General features: G+C 36.9%; 2 protein-coding genes across 2 annotated transcripts in view; one reads left to right on the top strand and one right to left on the bottom strand.

Moving 5' to 3' along the window:
• Window positions 1-20,588, bottom strand: part of ODF2L (outer dense fiber of sperm tails 2 like) — a 58,345-nt gene that overhangs the window by 32,012 nt on the left and 5,745 nt on the right. Inside the window, exons 3-4 of the mRNA XM_074597788.1 lie at window positions 7,983-8,029; window positions 7,517-7,684 (exon numbers count right to left, since the gene is read on the bottom strand). Coding sequence (XP_074453889.1) covers window positions 7,517-7,609 — 93 coding nt within the window. The 5' untranslated portion in view covers window positions 7,610-7,684; window positions 7,983-8,029. The remainder of the gene's footprint in view (window positions 1-7,516; window positions 7,685-7,982; window positions 8,030-20,588) is intronic.
• On the top strand, window positions 388-20,583 carry LOC141747488 (calcium-activated chloride channel regulator 1-like). Its single transcript, XM_074597787.1, has 14 exons — window positions 388-827; window positions 2,399-2,539; window positions 2,774-2,924; window positions 3,597-3,714; window positions 4,446-4,617; window positions 6,328-6,552; window positions 8,336-8,560; window positions 10,052-10,229; window positions 11,983-12,089; window positions 13,518-13,742; window positions 13,908-14,175; window positions 15,370-15,534; window positions 16,431-16,658; window positions 17,985-20,583. The coding sequence occupies exons 1-14, from the start codon at window positions 669-671 to the stop codon at window positions 18,734-18,736; spliced, it is 3,114 nt and encodes a 1,037-aa protein (XP_074453888.1). The 5' UTR covers window positions 388-668; the 3' UTR covers window positions 18,737-20,583.

The following is a 20,588-nucleotide window of genomic DNA, read 5'->3' as shown; positions in this document are numbered from 1 at the left end:
TGTACTTTCATAGAACACCAGTGTCTTGTTGCCAACATACACCTCTTTTCAACACAAAGGCGGTGTTAGGAGTGAAAAGCAGGTGCGAATCCCTCAGAGATGAGGTACAACACTCAGTGAGTGAGAGGTTTGACCTTATGGAAAGTGAAGCGTTACCACAGTGGGAGTCCCGCCGTGGGAGCCCTGGGACACTGATACTAATCAAAAAAGGGACCCCATGCAGCGGAGCCCTGCTTGGGAGCGAAGCTCAAGGGAGAGCACAGAAGGGGTGGATAACAAAACTTGCGCTGATTAACATATCATACACATGCAGTTTCCTGTTTGGCCCACTAGGGAGCTCGCTGATGTAATGCAGGTCTTGTGGTCTGACTACTGAGATCTGCGACTGGCCGTCACATTGGCAGCCATGCAATAGAGGGGAAGCAAAGGACCCTGGGTTACAACGAGATAAGACACTCTTGGGACTCTACGAACTCGGATGGGAAGAAGCAAACTATCCTAGGTTGCATAATGCGTAACAAGATAAGATGTGCTGGGGCCTGTACATACTCGGATGGGGGGAGGCGAACTCTCCTGGGTCACCATAACAAAGCCTTCTCACGCCCTATGGGCGGTCATATAAATAAGACTGATAAGCCATCGCTTTTCTAACCAAGAACCTCACAGTAATGGAGATGATTAGGAGTTTGATATTTTTGCTGTCTTTTCGGCTCCTGCATGTGGTGAAAGGTTCAATGGTAAGGTTAAATGAGAATGGCTATGAGGATTTGGTTGTTGCAATTAATCCCCACGTGCCAGAAGATCCCAACATCATCCTGAACATGATGGTAAGAACAATTAATTATTGTTGTTAATTAATTGGTAAAAACAATTAACTGAAAGAACATCCTATGAATGCTTGTTTAATAGCCATTGATTATACTACTGTTTGTCATCAGCTAGTTTGTCTCATAATGTTCTGTTAAAAATTGTAAAGGAAAAAAAAAAAGGTTAGGTTTAGTGGCATTTCTGGGTTTAGCTTTTATTTCAATCCACGTAGATGCCTCAATAGATAAATTCCCCTAGAACAGGGTGCTGGCCAGGTATCAAAGCAAAGAAATTGTTTGACTACAAAATCAAATCACTAGAGAGAAAACCTGCTGAATGGGCCACTTCTGACAAATGCCCAGGTTCTGCAGTGTCTAATGCCTACTAGACGCTGATGTAGGATTAACTCAGCTCCTTGTAATCTCTAAGATCAATTATGAAAGGTACCATGCTTCATTCAGACATAAATTTTTTAACATTTCCAGATTTCTTTCATCTTTTGAGAAGTTTACATGAAGTAAAAGTTATAGTTTGCTTTTTACCATCAGTCACTGACTGTCCCCTTTTTTAACAATAAGTAGAGTTTAGATCACTCCGTTTTCATTAAGGGACAAACCACTGAGTATTTTAGGGTAGATGTGTACAAGTTGACAGTTACTGTTACTGTGAGATACCTACCACATATTAAATTCACGTTATAGCTGACCTTATGAGAACTTGCTCTTATAACATTCCTTCAGTTCCCTTGAACTAGTTAAAACTGCTCTGTTCTATCTGCAGAGCAGGCAAGGGGTGGCGTGGGGACAGCTGAAGTGGCACACCGCATAGTGGCACACTGCTCAGCTGCTCGTGGTTTAGCACTCTATCACTCTCAGTCCTGGCAAACTGAATCTCTTCAGGAAATCTCCTTTAGCTGAATTTGATGTACAGGTAGCATGGATATTTGGTTCCAAACCCTCTGTCACAGCTTGTTTCTCAGTTTGTGAAAAGCCTATGGGACAGATTTTAGTTCCCTCCTTCCTGCTTGTTTTTTTTTCCCACTAAACACTTAGTGGAGAGAAAAATAAACAAAAGGAATGCTTTTTCTGATGCCTCTACTCCAAGAGGGGTGGTAAAAGAGCAAAAGGAAAGGAAAGTAATGGCAGCATAGTAGCCATAATACAAATAAGAAAACATGTAAAACAGCAAGTTTGACAGAAAAATGATTACAGTAGTAAGATAAATGAAAAGCAGGTGCAATGTTGAATCTTGCCTGCACTTGCTGTCAGGCCACTATTAATTTAAGGCTAAAATCCTTGTATTTAGTAGTTTTCATCTCATATGAGTGTGAATTTTGTCATAATCTCTGATTCAGAGCAGGATTATAGAACTGGTGAGAGATTCCCAGAATTACAGCTTAGTCTTTGGCTTCTTTGTTTATTCCTTTCTTAGTGAAGATCGTAATACTTTCTTAGTTTTGTGTGATGTGCTTCGTTCTGCTTTACTGTAATGCTGTTTCTTGATAAGTCTAAATTATTCATTGCACATAGAATCAAGTTTTTAATATTAATATTAATATTGACATTAATATTTTATTTCTTTTATTCCATAGAACATGATTAAAAATGCTTCTAATTACTTGTTTGAAATGACAAAACATCGATTTTTCTTCAAGTCTGTAAAAATTATAATACCTAAAACATGGAAGAAAAACACCACCTATTCAAGATTAAAAACAGAATCATATGATAAGGTATGATTTAGAGAACTCTTTTTGATTAGAACAACTAGGAAAAGCTAGACTGACTGATAAGGCTACATTAGAAATCACAGCAAAATCTGGGACTAACCCTGTAAGTTCTTACTCAAAAATGTTGAGAGTGTTCGTAGGATAAAAAAAAAATTGTGGGACTGAATTTATTCAACAAGAATCGCCTAACTCTTCTCTACAACCATGTTATGTATAACTCTGGTCTTACCTTTTCAGGCAGATGTCATCATAGCAGACCATTATATAAAACATGTAGATGATCCTTACACCTTGCAGTATAGAGGATGTAAGGAGAAAGGACAATACATCCATTTCACACCTAACTTCCTGTTAAATGACAATTTGACTAAAGTTTATGGAGAAAAAGGTAATATTACAATTTAATTTAATTGCCTGTTTTATTGTTCGTATGAAATGACCAAGATTTCTGTAAGTAAGTGATTAATGCATTTGGGTACTTTAATTTGCTTGCTAAAATGAAAAAAACTTTGAGAGACGTATTTTTCAGAAGTAGTAAATACCTGTGAAATATCTGAAGTTAAATATTCAAGCACTGGATCCAGAAGTTGTTCATCCCTTTGAAAACCTTAAATGGATATTTCTTTGTACATAACTCCTGCCATTAGCAGTAGCCTTCCTTTTATGACTACTTACCAAAGAAACTGTCCAGTGTTTGCGTATCTGATTTTGTACTACACCGTGTCAAAAATATAAGGTTTGCTGCTCTGTGGGACAGAAGCCTCACAAAATCAAAATTTTCTTAAGTGACTTTTACCAGCTTTGGAGAAAGCCTCTACAACAGTTCTTGCATTTCTGAGAGTCAAATATGAATAAAAATTCTAGTTGTGGTTGCTAAACTGATGCCTTCCTAGTTTTACCTCAAGGAAAAATTATTATCCCAATTGTTTATGTATTTCATAACCTTCCTGTATTACCTCAGATAAGAATTATTTTAAATTGTTAGAATATCTAAGTAATACACTGGTTAACTTTTAAACAGTTGTATTTAGAATGTGCATGTGCTACTCTTCTTCAACAGGTCACGTTTTTGTCCATGAATGGGCTCACTTGCGGTGGGGGGTGTTCGATGAATACAGTAATGACGTGCCTTTTTATGTGTCTAGAAATTCTAAAAAAGCAAGTGTTGAAGCAACAAGGTATTTTTTTTTCATATTTCTGCTTTTACATGACACAGGTTTAAATATTCCAATAACATTTTCAATATTCTCATTGTCTGTGCTGAGTTTGTATTTTGTAGAGTATTCACAACCTGTTCATATGATTACAAGATGCTTAGTCAGCAACATCTATTGCCTGCTCTGCAGCCCAGAAAACCACAGCTGCCTTCGGTGCAGTTTTGTAAGAGGTTCAGGAGATCAGGCTGGATAATCTTATGCTCTGTGTGCAACTGCAGACTTCGGCCACCATTTGTTTCATACTTATTTAATATGATTTTATTAAAGAGCAGTTATCAGCAATACTGAAATTGCCTGCTGAAACCATTGTAATTTTAAACAGATTCTACAAAGAGGGACAATAACTGAATCGATGTAGAGAATTAGTTCAGGCTTGCCTTTTTTCCTAGCTCAGGCATGCCAATACAGTCTCTTTTATTGCAACCAGTAGCAGGATGTCTTTCCTGCATACCCTATAATTATCACAAGGAAGATCACAAAAGACCACAAGTGTTTTATGATTTTAACTATTTCTAGATAAGTTTGAGGACCCTGCAAGGCTCAGAAACAGCCGAACTATGTACTTGTGCAATGTCCAGTACAGTGCTGAGTCAAAAGCAATTTGGCTTTGCACAGACAAAATTCAAATAAATAAGCAGTTACAGACTATATATGGGTTCCTAACCAGCCCTGCCTATCTGCTTTTCCCTTAGCTGTCCAGCTGGTGTGACTGGTAGACCTATTTTTGTAGAATACAATGGAGACAAGTATGAGTCAAGACCCTGTAGATACGATGGTCAGCTGTATGAAAAAGGATGTGTATTTATTCCATATATACGACAAAATATCTCACATTCTGTTATGTGGATGCAAAACATACCTTCTGTAAGTATTACTCTTCCTTTCTGGACTGAGAGTTGAGTAACATTTGGGGTCTAGTCAGTTATTTCTGCTGGGGCCAATCAGTTCTATTAAAATCTGTTCAAAAGGGAAGACAAAGGAGCTACTGGAAATGATTTGACAGATGTTTCCTGTCAATAAGGGTGAGATGTACTGCAGTCTCAGCATCCTTCTTGCTCCGTGTCTGGAGAATCAGGTCAACAGGCATAAAAATGAAGTATAGAATGACAAATGCCTTGCCCATATGATCAAAACTGTAGGTTTTGATCACACCTTATGTAAACTGGCACCTGAACTGTGCTACCTAGTTAGCTCTGTTACACTCCATTGCACAGCAATCTGGTCTGTCTACCCCTAACACAGAAGCAGCAGCCCACCTCTCTTGAAAGCAGCCAGGACAACCAGAGAGGCCTGTTCATGCCTGTTCTGTACTGTTCCAGTGTCTGGGAGAGGGTGCTGGGACAGGGGTTAGCAGGACGGACAGTCTTCTTGCAGCCTAGATGTCTGTGGTACAGGATCACAATTCCTCCAGCTATTGACTTTATTTCTTTAGGCAAACTCTTTCCAAGAACTTTATGGGTGTACTGGGCCTGGCTAGGATACAGTTAGTTTTCTTCATAATGGATCATATGGTGCTGTGTTTTAGATTTTTGACCAAAACAGTACCAATAACACACTAATGTTCTAGCTTTAGCTGAAAAGCATCAAGGTCGCCTCTTTCTCACCCTGGCCCGCCTAGTGAATAGACCAGGGGATGCACAGTAGGCTGGATGGGGACACAACCAGGCAGATGACCCAAACTAACCCAAGAGATATTCTGTACCATATAAAGTCATGCTTAGCATTAAAAGGAAAAAGAGGGGGTTTTAGGAGGATTAGTCAGCTTTTGCTTGGGAACTGTCTGGGCATCAGTCCACCCATGGGAGGTGGTCAGTCATTGCCTTTGCATCACTCATTTTGTTTTATTTCTTCTCTTATCCTTCACTTATCCTTCACCTATTAAATAGGGTTTTTTTGCTTTGTTTTATTTTATCTTGACTCTAAAGTTTGGGGTTTTTAAAATTTTATTCCTCCTTTCCTCTTCTGCCATCCTACTGGAAGGCAGAGGAAGTGTGGTGCTTATGTGCCCGCTGGTGTTTTAACCTACAACAATGGTCATGGCCTTCCCTCAGCAGTACACCATGGACATCCTTAGACATCTAAAAGATTATTTCCTGCTTCTCTCAAAGTCTTGACTTTGTATCTTTTGCATGTTTCCTTATTTCACTCAAGAAAACTTATAGGAACTGGTCCAAGACCATCAGCTTAACCCAAGAAGTTGGTTAAATATTCAGGCTGCTAACTTGTGCTGACCTCCATGCTGTTCACCTACAGTATCTATGTTAGTAGGCTTAAATCTAGTAGGACCTCCGTGAATCTGCCACTCCAAGGATCTCAGTAGTTACAGACAGAAAGCTTTGTTTCTGCATGTCACAACATGCTTGTGCTTATGTAAAATCTGAGATAAGTTCTTTTGGAGCACTTTCTTTGGTTGCCTCTTCTAAGATCCTGGCTGGCCAGGTACCGTGGCACGGAGGACATTCGCTGGAGAACACCACCTCCGTTTGTCCTGTCCCACATCATAAACTTCATATTTTCTGAGATATTTTCTTATGCTCACACTGTTGGCTTCAGAATTATTATCTGCCTTTTTAGATTGAATTTTGTGATAAAAACACTCACAATAGTGAGGCTCCAAATATGCAGAATAAGATATGCAACTACAAAAGCACGTGGGAAGTAATTATGGAATCTGACGACTTTCGCAACTCGGCTGTTGTAAATGCTTCTGCACCCCCCTCTGAGACTACCTTCACGCTACTGCAGACCCAAGACAGAGCGGTCGCTTTAGTACTGGATGTTTCTGCGAGCATGTCAGAGGTATGAATACTTATTTTATAAGCAATTGTTAGCAAAAAATGTAAGAAAAACTTACAAAATAAAAAAAAAATCAGTCAATTCGGTAATTAACTTGATTATTTTAGGAAAAAAAAAAAGGACTACTCTCATTCCCCTTGGTAATTTTATTTAGGAATTCCTACAAGATGTCACTTAAAAATACTAAGAATTGTAGGCCAGACTTGGTCTTTTTTTTTCTTGTAAAATCTCAGTTTTATATACTTCCTTTGTTCCAGACCTAGAATGACAATGCAGTTGTATTTCTTCCAAGCAGAAAATGTATGGATGGAGTTTCACATTGTATTTTTGTTATGAATGATTCTAAAATTTAAAGTAAATATGTAGGTCACAACATGTCAATAAATTGTTGTTTCCTCATTACAATATTGCTCTTTGTAAACAAGAATGTGAGCTGGCATAATGTTATATCTTTTTAACAAAGCTGAGGTTATGTTTCCTTTTATTTTTTCATAAAACTTTGCATAGGTTTATTCTTTCACTTCTTGTGGCATGAAATACTGAGCTTTTTTATGGATGCAACATTTAGTAAATGTCCCTGAATATGTGCTTATTTACACAAATATCCTAATATTTTTATAAAGCTTTAAACAATGTGATGATCTGTAGGAAGATGACAAAATTATCTGGGTAGGTAAGGCAGCTATCTCATGATTTATGAATAGACTTCAAACATCTATGCATACTCTAACAGTTTTTAAAAATCAGCTTATATATTCTTTTGATTACATACTGCATTTTCATATCCATAACTTACCTTTTCCGCAGTTCAGTAGTGAGCCATTACTCTCTTACTGAAAATACTGCAAGTTCAATGTTTCATTTCTCACAGGAAGTCAAGCCTAAAAGTAAGATTATTCATCTAAAGAAGGTAATTCAAAAAGCTCAAACATGTTGAGAAATATTCTTAAATATTTGACAGTCATACCTTAAACCAAAATATACATGAAGAAACATAAAGCAGTATATGCTCCAATTCTTTAGTTGTGGCATACATTGTGGGATTGTGGGATTCTCCCATAGTGCACCATCAACAGATCTATTTCCATGCTGTTCTAATCCAGAGCTGTTCTTGAGACTGATCTTCAGTAAAGACCTGCAATTGTAACAAATTATATTATTTTTATTGTACAGATATCTACCAATCATAGTACATTTTATTAAATCAGTTACTAAATAATAATGGAATGCTAAAAACCAAAATGAAGATAATTATGAAATAAGAACTGCAAGAATAGCTAGCTCTAGATAATGTTTTCTAGATAATGTCTAGATAAATGTTTTCAAATATAACTTTTTTTTTCAGTAATTCCTTTGAATAGTTGCATTTAAAATAGCCATACTTTTACTTTAATATTATTTATATTTTCAAAATACTTAGTCTGTAGACTAACCTACTCCTCAGGCATCGTAGGTGTTGTCCTTTTGCATTGCCAATAGGCTATCAAAAAAAAAAAAAAATTGACGAAAATCTTGATTAGGTATGAAGTCCTAGCATCAGAAGATGGATTTTGCCTGATGACATCTTTTCTGTAAGCTGCAGTTTGCTGCACTTTCACAAATACCAGAATATGGTTTACATATCCTTTCTTCTAGAACTGAGCACACATATGAGTTATCTTATGGCAGATAGTTTTCAATTTCTAATTACTACCTGATCAACACCAAAAATTTCTGTATTTTGTTCATAGGCATAGCTTTTCAGAAGAGATTGCATTCTAAGGACATTGTTTTTCTTCACATACAGAGTGACCGCATCAGACATCTCCATAGTGCTGCAGAGGATTTTCTGCTCCGTGTTATTGAAATCGGTTCCTGGGCTGGAATTGTCACATTTGGCTCTGACGCATCTGAAAAAGCTCCTTTGCAACAAATAACCAATGATGCAGCACGCGAAAAACTTGTTCTGTGTTTGCCTACAGTTGCTAGGGGAAAAACCAATATCTGTGCGGGCATACGTAAAGGACTTAAGGTAAAGTACAATGTCGAAATATCTCCTGGAACGTATAAAAAATGAGGAAGAAGCGAGAAACATACTTGATAGCCCACAACATGGATTTCCTATGCAATGGCAGAGTTAAGAAAGATAATACGATTCTTGAATCTATCAGGAGAAAATTTGGAATAGAACCTATTTGGCATTACCATTATATGGCATTAGAAAGAGTATTACCAGAAAACAGGCCAGATGTGATGTCCATGCTTCAAAACGGATATTGAAAAATAAGATTAAATTCCAAAATGAGCTACAAGAATGATCTAAACTTTAGCAGATCAAATTTCTAGTTGGAAACCTATGAAGCTTATTCTATTTAGTTGTTTAAGAGAAAGTTAAGAGGTTACTTTAATACAGTTTTTTAATTACTTCTAGAGGAAAGACATATGCAGTACTGCAGTCCAAACTCTGACATGACTGGATAAACTCACAGCCCAGTCACATTGCTGGGTGTATATACAGAGAAACGGCTGCAGACCAACACACCAGTGAACATCATATTGTATTTCTGCAAATTCTAAGATTTTTTTCTAGCAAAATGCGGACTGAGGAAACACCAGAGATCTGACTCATGAATCACTATTAACGTATAGAATAAATAAGTATTAAAATGGGAAGCTGTACAATGGTAGTATTGTCAATTCCCACAGTTCACTAGTCATGAATCAAGCCCTTAAAACTTGAACCCCCTTGCAAATCATGAGATGGATAGATATTATTATTTATTTGTCTGTTTTACTTCCTTGGGCTATCAGTCTGAAGTCCCAGAAGGTATTACCTACTTTAGATGCAAAACTGAAAATCAGGAGCAATGGGTAGGAAAAGGGACGAAAGTGAAAGAGAGAAATTGTACAGAGGGGGATGAGACTGCTGAGGTAGCTGAGAGTCCAGGGTGGAGAGGATGCTCAGGACAGGGGGATATCAGGAGGAAGCCTGACAACCAGAACAGGGATGGAACAGCCGGGACAGAGGCCTGCCCCATGGGTACTCCCTACCCCTTTCTGCACCACCTTCAGTTACCTCAGAGTCCACCCTTAGACACAAGTCTGTCCTTTTCTACTCCTGAAATTTTGATTGGAGAATAAAGAGTAGTTCCAGACAGTGGACATAAATTTTTAATATGGTACTCTTAAATGTCCAGTCCCTGAACCAACAAAGCATATACAGGCAGAATGCTTCTGACATCTTCAGTTTGGGACAGGTTCTTCTAGGAAAATATATATTAAATATTCATTATTTATAATTGAACACTTACTAAATCTACTCAATTAGATGTCGCAATATCAATTGCAGTAATTAATATTGTAATAGTTTCAGTGTTGAAAATTCAAACACTTGTTAAAGAATAAACTTGTCTTATATTTGAAGTATGTAAATGCATGTAAATGCATACATTGACTGCTCTGGGATAAACTAGTATTTAAAAATTATTCTGCTGCTTATATAATTAATTCTTTCTTGATGCAGTTAATTGCAGATAAAATGACTACTACATATGGTTCAGAAATTGTGTTACTGACAGATGGAGAGGACAGACGTATGGCAGCTTGCCTTGATTTGGTGAAAAAATGTGGGGCAAAAATTCACACTATTGCACTGGGGCCAGACGCAGCCAAAGAATTAGAAGAATTTTCAAAACTAACAGGTAAATATTCTAAATACAGTCTTTTGCTGGCATGCATATTCAAGTGTGAAAATGTAAAAGTATGACAATTCATTGCTCTGGAAAAAAGAAACTTAAGAAATTTAAAACAAATTTAATTTTAAAGAATTTTGGGTTTCACAACAGGCTGTTTTAATAACTTTAGATCCATAGATTTGCTTTAAAAGCTGCCTTGGTTTAAAAAATGCAATAACCCGACAATACCCTATTACTAAGGAGATTGAACGATCATATTGTTATATAACATAAAAAAGAATTGTCTAGAATTTTATTTCTGGCATTACATGCAATGACTATAACTTTCTATATGCTTTAACTTCTAAGCATTTTTTATTACCTAAAAAATAATAATTTTCTTCAACTGTTGCAGCTGAAGTGCACTGGCTAGGAAATTGTAAACACAGGGACTACCCTTGTCATTAGCAAGTATAGCTGTCAGCTGAGCTGGAGCTACAGAATTAGTTTGAAAACAACCATTTAAAAACTATCCATAAGGGTGTTGCTTCATGCTACAGCACCTGCAAATGCCATGGAAGAATGAAAACTTGCGTAGATCCAGAAAGCAAGCTGACTCCAAAAAAATATGGTGAATAAATACTCTTTTTTGAGAGGTGTCCATGCTGTGCATTTGCAGACTACAATCCACTTGTTTTAGCAATTCAAGTAACTTGGAATGCCCTTATGCACGCTTCAACATCATTAGATCAACAGGACTAAGGGAGAGTCCAGAGTTGAATTCTGTTCTGGCCTGCGTTTTAAGACAGAATTTGTTTAAGCTTCACTTGCAGAGTATTTTTTAAGAATGATTTGTGAGCTGGAAAGAAGCCACGTGGTCCTTCAGGATGTAGTCTTCAACCAGCAGGCCTTCCTGCTTAGAAACAAAAATCAATTTTCCAAAGATACTGAATAGATCTCTGAGCTAACACCTCCTCTGGCTCATACGACTCCACGTGTTCTCTCATGAGACGGAGCCATTCACCTGATGTAGCCGGCACTCTGTATGTCAGCCTGTGCACAAGGGAGGAGGGCAAGAGGCATTTGGTGGTAGGGAGGAGCTGTGGGCAGCCCCTGCACACCCCAGGTAGGCTCCCCAGGGCTCAGCAGTCTCTCCCTTGCTCTGGGATTCCAGTAACCTGTGCCTGAGGGGCACAGTGATGGCTCAGTATGTCTGGCATGTACGATCCTAGTTTGAGAGAGAATTGCAACAAATGCATAAAGTGCATATGCTTCAGTAGAGCAGTATGAAGCCATATTCATTAATGGAGCTGCGCTGAGTATGAGAACCTCCAATGAACTAGAGCTGCTTGAACTCAGTATGCATGAAAAGACATCTAAACTTCACATTTGGAAATAAAGATGATCTGAATTTTAAGAATCAAAAACCATGGAATGCCACTGTGTCGTTTCTGCAGAGGTATTTTCAGAGCAGAATTTCACTGAAGGGATAATATGTGACACAAATGTACTAGGGAAAGCCTAAAAATGCTGTACGTGATGGTATGCTGCAGGGAGTGATTTTTTTGCAAACTCTGACAATGACAGATGAGTTGATCACACAATCCAGAATTTACTATGACACGTGCATTAACACAATAATAAAAGCATACATTTCTTCTTTTGATTTTGTAACAAATTTTCTGTCTCATTTGAAGATTCCATACTGGAAGTCACATAAAATTTAGCAATTTTAGAGTAAAAAAATAGTATCTCTAATTCTTTTGCTCTTGTCTTTCAGGAGGTTTAATGCTTTCTGCTACAGATGGAGCCACTCCCAGTAAATTATCCAGGATATTCGGTGTAATTACATCAGGAAGTGGAGATATTTCTGAACAATCTATTCAGGTCTGAATTTCAACACTTTTTCATCCTATGCTTTTACTTCATCAGTAATTGAATTAATCTAGACATTAATGGTCCTAATTGTCAGTGACTCAATTTGGAAATAGGAGCATGTCGCAGATGGAGCGACGCACTTCATTCATAGAGAGAAGCAGGAATACATTAATTCATATAAAACAGGGATTTAACAAAATTTGATGGTAAATGTGACTATGTTTTAACAAGATTCAATGGCAAGGCACACTTGGTTATTTACTGCATAGAGGACAGGGCCAGACAGAACTGTCAGGGAGATCCTTCCATTGAGTTAAGGTTTCAGGAAGGACCTCCTTGCTTTCTAAACAACTTCTCAGAGAGGAGTCTAGGTGCAGCTGGATCCAGTCCTGGTCCCAGACTTGATCAATGGTTTATATCTAAAGGATTATTTATGTACAATAAATCCTTTCTATCACTTAGCTAAGATTTCAAAGTTTAGTCACTTACCAAGGATCTGTTGTGGCAAGGAATCTGTGAATTTCAAGAAGCAACCTTGAGCGGGCGTCCCTGCTCAAGGGGAGATCCTGGCGTACAGCCACTGCCATTCAGGAGAGCTCAAAGGGCTCTTGGGCTGTTCATTATTTACAGAGGTAAGATGATTACCTATAGTCATATTTGCATATTGATGTATTACTCAAGTTAGCCTTGGCTATTGTGTTGTTATCTGTCTCCCTGAAACCACGTTGAGCCCAGATGCAGCCATCACAACTAGATGCACCCATTGTGACCACCAAGAGTGGTTATCACTTTGGCAGGGTTACGGGAGGTAAAGGTCAGGTTGGCACCTGGGGAGAGGGAGAACACCACCACAGAGCAAGTACATTCTTTAGTGATCTTCTACATTTCACTGCAATGAAATAAATGTATAATTTACATAATTTCTCTCTCTCCCAGGATTTTAAGACAGGCAAACTCCAGTGGAAATACAGTTTACTGGCCCAATGCTTTAGATAGGTAGATAAATAGTTTAGATAGAGAAATGAAGGACTTACCCTTTATGTAACTTACTCTGTTTACCATAGTTTTACACTTAAAATCAATGTTACTATGCAAGCAGCCATTTCATAAAGTGAATCTGGGATTTTATTAGTTTTCTTCATTCAACAGTGGTACCAAATGGCTCCTAATTTTCCTGTACATAGAAACAGCAGAACTAAAAAGCCTGCCATCTTCTCGATATGATTCCGAGTTGTACATAAGTAAGCAGAGACCTTTTTTCATGCTAGTTTCCAAAACACGTAAATGCTTTTCAGTTCTCTCCACCAGGACTAATCCATTTAAAGTCAGCAATGAATAGATACAATATTGTACAATGGATGAGGAATCACTCTGAAAATATATTAAATGCTTCTTTACTAAATAGCAATAAGACAAATTTTATTTCTCTAACAATAGCTTGAAAACAAAGAGCTAGTTGTTCAGCGTTCTGGATGGATGAATGCTACTGTGCCTGTTGACAGAACTGTGGGAAATGACACTTTCTTCAGCATTTCATGGAGTCAATCTCAACCATTTTTTTTCCTGCGGGACCCCAAAGGAAAAGAATACGGAAGCTCAGACTTTACAATCAATAATTCAAACCGAAAGACAGCTAGACTCAGTATAAGTGGCACTGCAGAGGTAAAGACTGAACTTTTCTTTTATTTTCTGAATTGACATTTCCTATAGACTAGCATATGGCTTTCCTTTAATTATTTTTTTATTATATAAGGGAAACAATGACCCTGTTAGAATATGAAGTTTGCTAGGTTTTTGGGGTTTTATATTTTTGTATTTTATTCACAGGTGGGTGACTGGCAGTTTTGTATTAAAAATGTTCATACGGCAACTCAAGGTATATCAGTAACAGTTACCTCTCGACCAGCATCTTCTGATGTTCCTCCTGTGAGGACTGCAGTTCACATGAGCAGGGCAAACGGAGCATTTAATCCAGTTGTTGTTTATGCAGAGGTTAGCCAAGGGTTTTTGCCTGTTCTTGGTGCAACTGTGATAGCCACCATAGAGACGGACAGTGCTGCAGCAGTAACCCTTGAACTTCTTGATAATGGAGCAGGTAAGGTTCCACATACATAGTAAAAACCTTTACATTTATGCATTTTGGAATCCAAGTCTGCATGCTCCCCTCAGGTTTACCACTAAGGACTGAGTCATGGCTATGACCTAAATCAAGAAGAAAATAAAAAGGGAGACAGCGAATCCCACCGCTTTAGGATGGAAGTAAGATACGAAGCTTTTTATTGGTGAGGAAAACAGACATGGGCCTTTACCTGAAAAATTGTTCTGCTTTCTTTCCTGTGCTGTGATTAAGGGTGAAATCAGAAGAACTGTGCATGGTAGAGGGTACATTGCTCATATCTACTTTCTGAAAGTGTGCTTCATGTAATGATCTGCCCTCAAGAGGCATGGTGAAAAGAGAACAAGCTGTTCTGTTAGTCCATCTCATATTCTATGAAGCTGGACTACAGTCTTAACATTAGCTTGCCAAATGTTAACTTTATCTTTTTTGTATGTTAAATAAATGCATTATTCTTTTCAAGAATACTCTTTCTTAGAGCAATAGCAAGATATTTATGGCATTCAGCATCCCTCGATCTCTTTTCATCTCTTCTCTTTTCTCTCACCACTGCTGCAGACCTGTAGCTTTATGAGTTCAGTAGTAGGCAGCAGTGGCTCCTCATTCAGTCCTTGCTTTCACATTGCTGTACTTAAAAATATAATAAGTTTTCAATGTATTATCCTGTGTTTCTTAAACCTCTTCTATTTTCTGAACCCATGAGGTTATTTTTACATTGCTGCCAGGCTTTAAAATAGTTAGCTTGGATACCACCAGCAGATCATCTACTACAGCCAGTCAGGTACAAGTGCATAAGTTCACTTAAAGAGAAGGAATCCTGTCTTGATGAATTCCTGGCCAAAGGTTAAATTATGACATTTTTCTAATTTAAAGGTGCTTCATGTAGTAGATGGCAAATAGGTATTAACTTGGTGATTCTATATAGTAAGAAGAGATTTACCTAGTTAAAAGTGTTAATGCAAAATGGTTCTTTTTAAAAAAATGCATATGAAATGCAGGCTGTCGTAGTGGGACCACTCCTATTTTTAAAGATGTCCACATTACAAAAACACTGCCAAGTTTCCTGCATAGTAAGGTTCAGGTTTTGTGTTTATGTATGAACAGCAAAAATAACCTTGTTTACCAGCAAGGTATCTTGTTTGAAATATTAATTCTCAATAATTCTATACCAAGGTGCTGACACGATAAAGGACGATGGAATTTACTCAAGATACGTTACTTCTTTACAAGGCACTGGAAGATACAGTGTAAAAGTGCATGCCCATGGGAAAAATATAACCACCAGACTTGGCTCCAGGCAAAATCGAGCCTTGTATTTACCAGGCTACAAAGAAAATGGTAAAGTGCATTTATGAATCAGACAATTCTTTGCATGATTTGATGTAGAGGGGTGTACAGGTTTAGCAAATGGGGTCATTTAGATTCACAAAAATTGCATTTGATGTTAAAAGATGTTCCATCTATCATTTTCGCTACAAAAAAAAGCCCAAACGAAACAAACCAGCTGCAACTACTGTTTCCTGTGTATAAGAATAGCATAGAACGTTGTCTTTAATCTAAAAATGATTTTCTCTTACAGCCATGAGGATAAACATTGCTCAGAATCTGTATTGCAGCATCTCACAACAGGAATTTCAAATATGTAATTCTTCTTGAGACTTTAAAACAGGGATTTGGGGTAAATAAATTCAGTGTGCAATGTTAGTATACGAACTAATGCTGCTAGAAAACTTAGCTTTTAAGATTTCTTAGTACGTTTTAAGATTTTTTAGTACGTTTTCATCTTAATGCTTAGAAAAATATTATCTGTTGCAATTTAATATTCTCACACTTATACATTGTGAAATTTAGAAAAATCAGCATAAAAATTGTCTAAAACCCTTACAAAGTATGGCCTATATAACTTAAACTCTCTTAAGGCCTGCAGTATGGGTGAAGAGATGGATAGAACTACCTTATTTCAGCTATGACTTACAAACGTCTGCAACCTGCTTTACTGGTTGCATCATTTCCAACTTTTACGCATTTCAGACTTTGTCTGCCTTTTGGGTTTCCTAAATTTTATGCTGAGAATCCTGAGATCACCCTATTTTCTGTCTTTACCTCACTAACTTTCCACTAAATTTGAATAAGCCAAAGAAAACTTACAGGATGAGAAGAGACAATAACAGATAGTGAAAGAACATGTAATTCAGAGTTCTGTCATGATGAAAGTTGAAAAATGTTTTAAACAGGTAAAATTTGTATAAATGCACCAAGACCTAAATTTACTGATAAAGAAGCCCAAGCCAAGCTGGGAAGTTTCAGCAGAATTTCAACAAGTTCCCTTGTAGTGAATACAAGAGAAGATTCTGCTCCTGTTTATCCACCCTGTAAAATTACAGACCTTCATGCTCGTATAGAAAACAACACAATAGTCTTGTCTTGGACAGCTCCAGGAGGTGACTTTGACAATGGAAAAGGTGAGTCAGACACTACATTTTTGTGACATGAGGTTAATATTTTTATCAGAAAGGACATACCCTGAGGATGACTCTTTCCCACCTGAAAATGTAACCAGACAGAAAGTTAACTGTTTTAGTTCTTAATTTTTCATGTTGAAAAAAAACCAAACTGGATAAACTAAGGAATATTATAAACAAATCAAGTAAATAAAATTATCATACAACCACCAGAGACTTTAGCAACAAGTCTTAGTCCAAGTCTGTGCAAAATTAAAAAAAAATAAAAAATCAGCCAACATGGACAATACAAATATTTAGTCTATTTACAAGGATGTAAATGGACTACAGAGATGCAGTAATGTTCTGTCCAAAATACTAATTTTAAGGTTGTTGTACAGGAAAAATGAAACCTAATTACAGATGAAATGTACAAGCATTTCCTTGCATAAACATTGTTATAAGATTGTATGTTAAAATATACAACCTACAGTTATGCAGATTACAGTTTCAGATTAAAATCTTACATTTATCTAAAATTTTTAATAACCAGACACATAAGGAAAAATAATAATAATAAAAGAAAGAAACTCAACTTCTTTTCTTGCTATTTATTGCTATTTTAGCAACTATTTATCTAAAAGCTTTTATAGCTAAAGTGGTCAGTTACTGCATTATAGTTTAAGATAGCAGGTCCTGCACTGGTTTGGAGCTGGGTATATCATACACATCCTCTGCTATCTAAAGAGGAAAAGATATGCATAAGAGGAAGAGAGGGGGAAGAGGGGAAAGTCTTGAAAAGCTACAGACTTGAAATTGAAATGGCAGAATTCCCTCAGATTAATCAAACACATTTATAGCAATGTACCTACCAGTTTTTTGATTACAAGTGGGAGAATCATTTTGTGTCTTTTGCAGTTTTTGCTATCAAAACCTCATGTTGAGAGAGAGAATATAGATCAGATGCAAGGCCCACCCCTGCTATCTAAACATAGATATTAAATTGCCATTTCACCTGATGTTTGTATTTGGACAGCACGGTTTCTCATTCAGCTACATTTTGCACAGGTCTGCAGAAAGCTAACAGTGTTGGTGAAACAATATTTTAAGGCCAGTGAAAAGAAGGAATTCCCAGACTAAGCAACAGTAGACCTTTGACACTGTAAAATAAGGTTTAAAAACAAATTTGCCAACCCTCCATGCGGAGCAATACAGTCAGTAGTAAAACAGGAATCATTAGCACATTCTTTTACAAAATGTCCCTAGAAGTCCTATACTGTCACCACAAGCAGGGATATCAAAACATATATATTAATTTGTTCTTAACATGCACTCTTTTTTCCCTAGCTGATCGCTACATAATAAAAAGCAGTGAAAATCTTCTGGACCTGAGAAATCATTTTGATCGTGCTACTTCTGTGAATTGCTCTAATCTCATACCTAAGGAGGCTGGTAGAGAAGAATCATTTAAAATTAAAACAGACAATTTTGTAATAGAAATTGACACCATAATCTACTTCGCTATACGTGCTGTTGATCATACCAAGTTGATTTCAGAGGTGTCTAATATAGCACAAGTCACGTGGTTCATTCCTCCAAAAGCATCTGTGCCTTTAAATTATGACAGCAACAATGATAGCACTAACAGTACAGTAACACCAGTGCCTTTAAATTATGAAGGCAACAATGATAGCACTAACAGTACAGTAACAGCAGTGCGTTTAAATTATGACAGCAACAATTATAGTGCTAACAGTACAGTAACAGCAGTGCCTTTAAATTATGACGGCAACAATGATAGCACTAACAGTACAGTAACAGCAGTGCCTTTAAATTATGAAGGCAGCAATGATAGCACTAACAGTACAGTAACAGCAGTGCCTTTAAATTATGACAGCAACAATGATAGCGCTAACTGTACAGTAACAGCAGTGCCTTTAAATTATGATGGCAACAATGATAGCGCTAACAGTACAGTAACAGTATCAATAGCAGCTCTGTGTGTAGCAGTTGTCTGTACTATTGTAATTTCAACTCTGTATGCTTTACAAAAACAAAAGGGAAGACTGGATATTGAAACAATGCAAAAGCTTGTGTAAAATAAAATTAACAAATAGAAGGAATTTACTGTAATTTTTGCTACACCAGTTTCAAAGTAGGGAAAGAGGTATTTGTACATTCAAAAAATAAGCACATTGATTTTAAACGAAGTATTTGTCTTTTTTGATAGGCTTATAGATGTAAATTCTCAAAAGTATGCAATATATTCAAGCACATGTACACTGATTAAATGTTAAACATGAAAGCACGTACTCAGAAATACAGTAAACTATAATATGTGTACCATAATTTGTATCTATGTGACAAAAATACTTAACTCTTCTGTTATCTGCAAGATTTTTCCAATGCAGTTTTTTTTTTCTTAAATAAAGAAGGCAAAGGAATGTGATACTTCCCTTATTTTTATTCTCCACATAACAACCAAGTAAGGTGAAGTGGGAAAAAGATCAGAAAAATCTTCAAGTAGTGCAATGATTTCCTATGTATCTTTCACATGTTTTCAGTTTTGTTTTGTTTTGTTTTTTAAATTAAAATATGTACCTCCAGGCTGATTATTTAAAAAAAAGTATTTAAGTATGTATATCTACAGGTGTGTGGAAGAGTTCAGTATATAAATACTTTCAGAATGAGAGTTGCAGTGTACATGCAAATGGGCACATGGAAGATGTACCTAGGTGGAGACTAAACAAGGTTGTAAGTTTGGAGCTAGAACAAACCTTTATACAACAAGAGGTAATTTAAAGGCTGCTAATGGAGAAGGAGTGTGAGGGATACAGGGAGAAGGGTAATCTGTACGACTCTGAGCTTGCTGTCTAGCAAATTAACAACTGATTCAAACAAGAATGCTTCACACTTCTTACATGGCCAAATACTTTTTACCTCTGCCTTCCAAAAACTGGGAAAAATGTACAAAAACAATGAAAAAATGTTAAATTCAACAGTCAAATTATCATTCAAAGTCTAGCATTACCCAGTAAATATAGCATGTCTAGCAAACATGAGTACTTTCATTTACAAGCTTGATAATATTGATGCAATTTCTGAGCTAGGTCTCTTCTTTGAGAAGAAAAGGCTCAGAGGGGACCTCATCACAGTATTCCAATACTTAAAGGGCAGTTACAAAGAGGATGGATGCTCTCTCTTCACACAGAGCCACATGGAAAAGACAAGGGACAATGGGTACAAGAGGAGTTTCATCTTCATACAAGAAATTTTTTTACAGTAACAACAATCAATCAGTGAACAACCTCTCCAGGGACATGGTAGAGTCCTCATCACTGGAGGTTTTCAAGATGGAACTGGACAAGGTGCTTGGTAATCTCATCTAGGCACCCTAGTTGGACCAGATGATCTTTCAGTGTCCCTTCTAGCCGAGGCTATTCTATGATTCTATGGTTTTTCTGCAAACACCAACAAATCTATGCAAACGTTGAATAATCATCTGAAGTTTTCTTCTCTGTCTTTAAATCTGCAACATCAAATTTTGCCCTTTGTTCTACCTTACCTTTTACTTTTTAACTGCACCAGCTTTTTAATATTTAAATGGAATTTCTCTACCTTTCCTATATTTATACTTGCCACAAGTTCTGCTTTTTCTTTATCTAGGTTTCCCATTTTTGTAGGCTTCTGCACTTCTACATAATGCCATCTTTTAACGGACCTTACTATTGGATGTGTTTTCAGATCTAAAATTCCATTTCCCCAAGCAATAATAAATGTCATAATTTCAGTTCATATCAAGGCCAGAATAGCTGTCACATTTTAGAGGAGAGAGACTCCTTTGGAGAAGAGAGTCAGTAATAAAAGAATTATTTGCTGATATCACCTCCCTCTAATAGTTTTTAAGTCACTGAATGTCCATTTATTCATAAATATTTCCTTTGGTTTCTT

Source organism: Larus michahellis, chromosome 8, assembly GCF_964199755.1.
Source record: "Larus michahellis chromosome 8, bLarMic1.1, whole genome shotgun sequence".
Taxonomy (NCBI): Eukaryota; Metazoa; Chordata; class Aves; order Charadriiformes; family Laridae; genus Larus; species Larus michahellis.
Note: the sequence above shows the minus strand (reverse complement) of the source record. Positions and strands in the feature narration are given on the sequence as shown.

Coding starts and splice junctions, on each gene's coding strand:
- LOC141747488 (XM_074597787.1), top strand. CDS start 669: ATGGAGATGATTAGGAGTTTGATATTTTTGCTGTCTTTTCGGCTCCTG. Junction 3,715..4,445: donor GCAAGTGTTGAAGCAACAAG/GTATTTTTTTTT, acceptor CTTTTCCCTTAG/CTGTCCAGCTGGTGTGACTG. Junction 8,561..10,051: donor GCATACGTAAAGGACTTAAG/GTAAAGTACAAT, acceptor TTCTTGATGCAG/TTAATTGCAGATAAAATGAC.